The following is a 7,838-nucleotide window of genomic DNA, read 5'->3' on the forward strand; positions in this document are numbered from 1 at the left end:
TACACAGTATAAACAGTGCAACCACCAACTTGACCTTAAAGTTATTTCTCACATGAAGTTTATTGTGTGAAAACGTGAGATCTTGATTTCCATTTTGGTCATCGAAACATTTGTAGCATGAGGCTTTTTAGTTGGTTCCAGTGGTGTTTTCTTAATGGAAAACAGATAATTTTGTATCATGGGTAACTGTCTATGTCGTTCTTTCAAATCTTGTTCCCAAATATTTTGTTTTTTGTGCCCCACAGAAACTAAAAACCACTGTATGTATCTTACCTAAAGACACTAAAATGGAGCAAAGTTGCAATATAAGGTTGGTATTTATTTGCAATCAGTAAAATCTGTTAAAGCAGATGGATTATGAATAACCAATATGACACATTGAAGTACATTACCTTCATCGGGTATAGAGCCACGTGATGACAAGACTCTTGAGCTTGTGGAGCTGCGAGTGCCATATGCTCCGTGGAGCTGACTTTTTATGGAAGTGGGTTTGCCCTTTTTGTGTTACCGTATACTGTGCATGAAGTGGGTTTGAGTTTAAATGGAATTTGTACTTCCTTTGTATTTCACTTCTAACGTTCAGGTGATTAATTTTGAACTGACATAACATTTTGTAACTCACTGATTTTCTATTTGCACTTTCATAGTCTATACTTGATACATTCCCTCTTTATATGAAAAATGTTTGTGTGATGCCAATAAATATGTGGTGAGTTTTCATTTTTGTTTTAATTATTCATTTAAATACCTCCCTTTTAACCAAACGTATTCATAGGAGTGCAAACACTGACTGTCAGTTTGGTTTCTGTAAACTCCACTCAAACTACAGAATAATTACTGCATCCACAGGCCCAGATGCAGGCTTTCAGCGGCAGAGGCCGATGAGCTGCAGCAGGAGGAGGAACAGGGAGACAATGTCCAAATAGAGGTTGAGAGCAGCAAACACATACTCCTCAGGAGACACTTGATACTTCCTGTGTTTCCCACCCAGGATGAGCTGTGTGTCAAACACCAAGTACTGCGGAGAGAGACAGAAAGAGATGAGAGACGCTCCGAGGCCGACGTCTGAAGGCAACGCGTTTGTGTGATGAAAGAGGCGGCGAGCCGGCCTGCTACGAGCATCGGTCCGAGGGGAAAACACGGGGCGGCGGCTCTTATCTCCGAGAGCAGCCACTGTGAAAATAAACACGTCGTCTAAATAATGGTGTCGGCTGAGCGCGCGCCGACAGCCCGTTCGGGCTCGTGTGCAGCAGCAGTTTGTTCCACCAGCCGACGGGACGGGTCACAACATTTTAACGCAGAGAGCTGCCCGTGAGAACGGAGTCTGCTGCTGTTAAACGTGCCCTGATTGAAACTAAAGGGCACCAGAGTCGCTCTCTTTGCACTAACTGGTGTGACAGACAGGCCGGCTGGCGCCAGACCTTACATCACAAACTCCTGTCATCAAGCCTTCGTCATCGGTTGCATTACAAAACGCGTTCCATTATTCAATTTTGAATGTACTTACTATAGAAAACAGCAGGGTTCCCAGGCAGGCGTATAAGATGTAGAGATACTGTTGAAAGGATCAGAGACACAGGGCAAAGGCACTCAGCAACGTTCATGCATGCAATTTGGAAAATCAAGTGTGTTATTCTCCATTTTAGTAGAACGACACATTGTGCTTGTTGCACACCCGATAATGCGTGCACACAATATGCTTTACAAAGGCAGTGATTATTGTCCTTACCCATGTAAAAATAGCAGCTGGAAATCAAAAGAATGCTTATATCTGTGAATTCTGCTCGAGGCTTAAACAGCCATCCCAGTAAACAGCAGTGCAGATTTAAATGCATCAGTTTGTGAGTGCACGCTCTCCTCTTTACAGCCTGCTCAAAGCTGCAGGGGATGAAAGCTACGAGGCTGTAGGAACCGACTGCCATTCATCTAAGACCACATGAACACGACGTCTCTGAGCTACCTGCGATCGGAGGATTCCGCATAGCAATGCAAAGGAAAAGAGGGTCCACATCAACACCCACAGGCTGCCGTTTAGTCCGGTGAAGTCCCACTGATGCGGAGAGAAGAGAGAACACACCGAATGATGAGCCTCACAAACAAGGAAACCCTTCATGTAAACTCAGCTTCGCCATAAAAGTCAAGACGCTCAAGGTCTCGCGCCGCAAAGCCGTGACGTGCGATGCGGCTGATCGCTAAATGATGAAGACGTATTGTAGTTCAATACACAAGAACATTTCAATGATTCTGCATGTCATTATGCCGGATAATTAATCAACGAGCTGCAGCGCAGGCACGGGGGAGGGGAGGTGGCGTTTTGACCTGCATGCCCTTTTCAGATGGAAGAAAGATGGCAGTTACAAGAGGAGAATGACTCCCACTGATCACCTGAGGAGCGATGGGGTGACCATGCAAGGTAGTCTGCATGACATTTACATCACCGGGACAGAGACAAAAAAAGAAAAAGCTTTGGAACTGAACTGACTGCAGAGCAGGAGGTTCAGGAAACCACGAGATGAACGTGAAGTCTTAAGGAGTAATACACGGAGTGAATGCACGCAGAGAAATAAACTCAAAGTTAGGAAGCAGCAAAGTACTATTGATATGCAGGCTATTTACAGCTGATGTATACGTCTCTTTACGCAGATTACTAATGACGAGAGAGCAATTAGGAACAGATTTATTCCAAGTATCGTCATTAGACACCTGCTTGCTGGTTTTTGTAAGCAGTGGAAATAAATGGAGCGATGCAATAAGTAGTAAAATGTGTGAAATGCCAAACTATATTCAGATGGCAATTAAGAGGGACTCTAAATGCTATTTAAATTTTTTGCCCCACTGCCTATATGATAACTTTTGTCCTAAAACAACAGTCTACATTGTGCACATTGACTACTGCTAACAGAGCAACACTTATGGTAAACATGCAGCTTGCATGAGTGAACTTTATGAGTTGTTCATGTATTACATGGATCATACTTCTGTGTGACCGCAGCCCAGAATTGTGCTTCTGTGCCACCACTGGACAAAAGGAATAGACATGAATACCAAGACCAAAAATAGCCTGATATCAGTAATAATCAATGTTTGGCCTGGACAGCAAAGCAGTCAAAGCAGAGCTCTGAAGCCTTGACTTGCACAGAAACCACAGCATCTGGGCATTTGTCACTGACAGCATAGCAACGCTTTATGAAATTAGACTTTTGGCTGCACATTTCTTACCTTTGACTGCACAGCAAACAGAGTCAAGGCAAAGGACACCAGAGCGGTTGCCCCCACAGCCCACAGAACAGCTTCTGCATCAAAGTATCTGCACACAGAAATATACGACATATAATAGACAAATATAACAGATATGCAAGGGTCCCTATAATATCATGTCAAACCATTCAGCAGGCAGAGTGGATTCACAAGCAGGACAGTTCTGTTCTATCCTGAAGGGGAATGTGGTCTTTCATTTCATAGTCTGTATCACGCGTGTCTGAACTAGGACTCACTTTGGACAACTATATCACAATGTATTATGTTCACTGCGTATCAGTTAGAGCTTCAGTTAAGGCAATGTCCCCTCAATGTGGTAATGTAATTGATAGTCAGGCAGCTGTAATGTGAGTGTGACACGGCGCTAAAACTCAAAATGTCTCTCCGATCAAAAAGGTAACGTGTTTGTACACGAGTACTAGTATGAAAGCCTCCAATTAATCATGTTCCGGACACCTGGGAAATCAGATCCCATGTGCTTTTTAATTTGCTGAACCTGGTATGATGACATCTTGTTGGGTTTGATATGATCATTTCTAGTGTAATTGAACCAGCATCAGGTGGGAATTAATCGCTGGGAACAAATACTCACACTGTAGCAGCGCCAAGCATCAGGCCCTCTGCAATAGTCTGAGAGAGAGAGAGACACAGACAAGAGTAAACACACAACACTACGACAACTATGAAACAGCGCAGGTGAGGCGGGGGTTTGATTTGATGCCCGGCTGGCGCTGCGTCTACTCACAAACAGGCCCAGGGCGATGAAATTGAGGGGGACTTGACGACGGAGGTTGTCACAGCAGGACAAGGCCACAATGAGCACAATCACCATCGCCCTATTTCACAGAGAATATAGAGTGTGTCGTAAATGGCAAATAAAAAGCCTATAAACAGCGGGGGAAAACCAGCGCGTCCTATATGCGAATTCACCGAGTGCATCATTCATGCAGCGGAGCCGGCGCTGTCCCCGAATCAAACTCAGACTCAGGGGGACAGTTTGTGATTTACCTCTACGGATCTCCTTTGTCACACTTTCATTGAGGCGACTCACCAACAGGACATTGGTTGTTGGTCAAACTGGTTAAAGTAAGAGTTTTTCAGCACAGAAAGGTTTCTGATGGCTTACATGGCGGCGTAGGAGAACCACCAGTTGGCCCGCGTCCACTTCCCGAGAGCCTCCCTGTTGATCCAGGAGAGCAGGGGAGAGGGTTTAATAGCATTCATGTGACGGCGCAGTGGAAGGGTTTTTATTAAATATTAACAGAGCATCGGCGCACACGGGAGCAGGTTACAACTCATGGAAAGAAAGTACTGTAGCAGCGTTCGACCACATCTATTATACAAAACATATAAACTTCTCAAACTACCGCACGCAACAAACACGCGGCAGAAACGCCCTTTAAATCTCGCCTCACATGTTCATGACGGTAATAGCGGTGTTGGAGTGCATGCTCAAAAGTTGTCGTGGGCACTATTGTAGGCGTGCTCCTGTGTGATGTCGCACGCTGTCAGAAGCCACGCTAAATGAGGATTGATGGATGGGGGGGGGGGGGGTTCTTTTTTTGGAAGCAACTCCTTTGTGCAAAAGTGTCTCACCAGTAAAGAAACGCACAGATGATTCCGACAGTCACAAGCAGCTGAAGCATCAAGGTCAGGTAGACTTTCCTTATGAAACCTGTTCAGAGGGAACACATTCTGAGACGAGGCGGAGAGGCAGCAGCACGAGAGAAAATCAGGCCGGCAGCGTTGCTCATGTGGCAAAACATGGAGAAATGGTTGCGTTTTCACTAAACAACCTCTCGTTTAAGAATTGTTGTGTTGCGTGGGAGGCGAAGAGATGAGGCCGTGCACAGCCGAGATCAGGAAATCATTTTCAATTTTAAATCTATTTTAAGAAAACCTCGCCAGGCCAGTGAGGGAGGACACTCTCACTGTGCAAACACAGCCACGTTGGTTCCTCCTTCTCCCTCCGTCTCCCAGGCTTCACCTCTTCGGATGCCGGCGTTGCTGAAGCTGCCGTCCTCGAGGCCGTGACCGTAGTCGGGCGGCGCCCGATCGAACTCCCGGTCGCCTCCGGCTGCTGCCGCGGTATCGTAGGTGCCGGGAGGGGAGACCACTGCAACGTCCCCCTTCCCCACCTGACGCATCCACACCAACAACAAATAGATTACACTTTCAAGCTGAAATCATGAAAAAGAAAAAGTAATGTGAAGAGTGTCCAGAGGAGCTCACTGACCTGATAGCTCATCCCTGAGTAAGGACCCTGCCCGTAGTCCTGGGGGTTGTACGGAGGAGGGTGAGGTCCATAACCGCCATTTCCGCTGCCATTAGTCCGGTCCATTCCACCAAAGGTTTTCACCAACTGAGTGTCGATGAAGCCACATGGGACATACAGGAAGGTTAAGGTCTCGGCTGGGACCAGAAGAGCGTGGCGCTCAACGGCGTCGGCGCTTCCATCAGGGAGGTCGATTAATGGGTAATTAAGAGATGATGCATCACGCAAACACACGAACGTCCATAATTAGGGCCTTAAGCATTCATTTAATAGAGCTGTATGTGTATTTAATGGCCAAATGGATTGTGGTTAATTGCTCGCAGACGAAATTCAGTTGTCGTCAAGGACAGACAGTAATCTCAGCCATTCTATTTCATATATAGTTTGTGAAGACGCAAGTACCAGACGAAGTCCCTGGTTTGCCATTAGGCATTAAAGACCTCACTCTAATTAGCTACACAATAACCAATGCTGTAAGATGTAACCTCTCAGTAAGGGGGGGGGGGGGGGGGCTGCACTGATTGTAGACAGAAAGCTGCTGATCAGTAACAACATCCACTCCCTGAAACGTCAGTTATTATCAATGACGTTTGAACTAATGGCAGCAATAAATCATTTGGCACATGAAACCACATTGGGACGACTTTAGCTCCCCAAACTCAACTCCTCAATCCGACAGGAGTGATGGATAGGACACCCTGGGTACATTCAAAAATATTTGCATGGCATAAAGTGGACTTTGTTTCGGTTCCCTTCTTTAGCCCGAAAGGCTTGTCAATGGCGAGAGATGATGAATGAAGCGTTGAGAAGTTCTCACTATGTTTCTAAAGTCTTCAACAAGTGATTTTCTGTCTGACTTCACAAAGAAATCCATGAACTACGGCTCGGATCCATTCTAATGTGTCTTCTTACCTCTGCTGTGACGACCAGCACTCGGCTCCGCTGCTCTTCCTGTAGTGTTGGTTTGCCTTCAGGGCAAAGTCTACCTGCTATCAGCTGGTTCCCACGGAGACTGGACTAGCTTCGGGGGGGGGGAGGGGGAGGGAGGATGTATCCTCCATTAGGCTCAACGGGATATTCAGGTGAAGTTATTAAAACGCCATTAAGCCGACAGGGCTGCCACTTTGTCAGAGCAAATCATATCTTTATCTTTTTCCTTCAGCAACACTGATCCCGGGAGTCCCAAACCCTTCCTGGCTCGTCTTGGTTACACAATGATAAGAGACCATTGTCGATGAACGCCATCATTCCACCCTAGTCCAAAGGATTAGGGCTATTGTTTCCCAGCGAGGGAGAATAGCAAAAGACATACAGTAATGTAGGTCAATACTGTCTTAGTGCTTCTCTGTGGAGACTCACTACTTAAAGGGATAAAATGAAGACCTCCATGAATGAGAAACTGGTCCAGGATGACTTCTTTTGATTTATCTATGAATAAAAGGTCAGCTCAACTAAATTGTAATTTCCACTTATTAGCATTCATTCAATTTAATTAGACTAAACATTGAGTGTTTTAACATGGAATTTAAAGTCTTCATGGCTCTCAGATGCACATCCACAAGAACTGTTTCAGGTAGAAAGAGCAAAAATGGTCCCAAATCCCCCAATAATCATCTCACAAGTATTTTTTTACTTTACCTGTCTCCGGTTTTGGATGCAGACTTTTTTCTGTAAAGGAGTATTACTTTATGGCATTGGAACCTAAACCTAAGGGATGGATCTGATGCTTTTTTCCCCCTGCTGCACATAACAAAATGAGCTTTTTAACCTCTAGATGGCATTCCAGCCTCGTCCACAACCAAAGAGTCTCAAAGACTTCATGTACAAACCTTCAACAGCTCGGCCTCGGTTTTGATTCAAAAGACTATTCGACGATGGAGGACACGTACACGTGAGTCACAATGAGGGAATCTGCAGTGAACATCTAGCTGAGGTTTCATTGTCTGCTAGAGACAAAATCCATATTTCTTAATTCATTGGACAAATGTTCATCACCACAAACAAAGAAATGCTACACTTTTCCAGCAGCACACAGGCGGTAATCATACATCAGACCAACACTTGGGGGCACTCGTCTCCTGTGCTTCCTCTACTAATTGCAGTGATTTGGTTGTGACTTTTTATTCTGCCACCTCCCCGACCAACCAGCAGCACCCAGATCCTCCAGAGCTCCCTTCTTTTCCTTTCAACTGACGGATACAATCCTTCATGTGGCTGAAACCAAACCAAACATTGTTTGTCCTGTTCAGACAGCGATGCGCAAAGAATCAACTGAAACAATGCAACTAAATTAAGACTTTAAGAT

At 45.3% G+C, this 7,838-nt stretch overlaps 1 protein-coding gene across 1 annotated transcript; it reads right to left on the bottom strand.

The window, feature by feature from the left end:
- Window positions 1-864: 864 nt before the first annotated feature.
- On the bottom strand, window positions 865-6,527 carry zgc:110410 (uncharacterized protein LOC553618 homolog). Its single transcript, XM_037453056.2, has 11 exons — window positions 6,446-6,527; window positions 5,495-5,620; window positions 5,246-5,396; window positions 4,855-4,933; window positions 4,385-4,438; window positions 4,004-4,094; window positions 3,851-3,888; window positions 3,220-3,307; window positions 1,961-2,050; window positions 1,508-1,555; window positions 865-1,018 (listed from the first exon to the last, which is right to left on the bottom strand). Exons 2-11 carry the CDS (start codon window positions 5,597-5,599, stop codon window positions 866-868), a joined length of 897 nt encoding a protein of 298 aa, XP_037308953.2. The 5' UTR covers window positions 5,600-5,620; window positions 6,446-6,527; the 3' UTR covers window position 865.
- Window positions 6,528-7,838: the final 1,311 nt, after the last annotated feature.

This window comes from Pungitius pungitius, chromosome 11 (genome assembly GCF_949316345.1).
Source record: "Pungitius pungitius chromosome 11, fPunPun2.1, whole genome shotgun sequence".
In the NCBI taxonomy this organism is placed as follows: Eukaryota; Metazoa; Chordata; class Actinopteri; order Perciformes; family Gasterosteidae; genus Pungitius; species Pungitius pungitius.

What these genes read in the sequence shown, in the direction of transcription:
- zgc:110410 (XM_037453056.2), bottom strand. Translation starts at nt 5,599, where the DNA reads ATGGACCGGACTAATGGCAGCGGAAATGGCGGTTATGGACCTCACCCT. An exon ending in ACTCAGGGATGAGCTATCAG is followed by an intron (nt 5,397 to 5,494) that starts GTCAGTGAGCTC and finishes TGGATGCGTCAG; the next exon opens with GTGGGGAAGGGGGACGTTGC. An exon ending in TGGTTCTCCTACGCCGCCAT is followed by an intron (nt 4,095 to 4,384) that starts GTAAGCCATCAG and finishes TCTGTGAAATAG; the next exon opens with GGCGATGGTGATTGTGCTCA.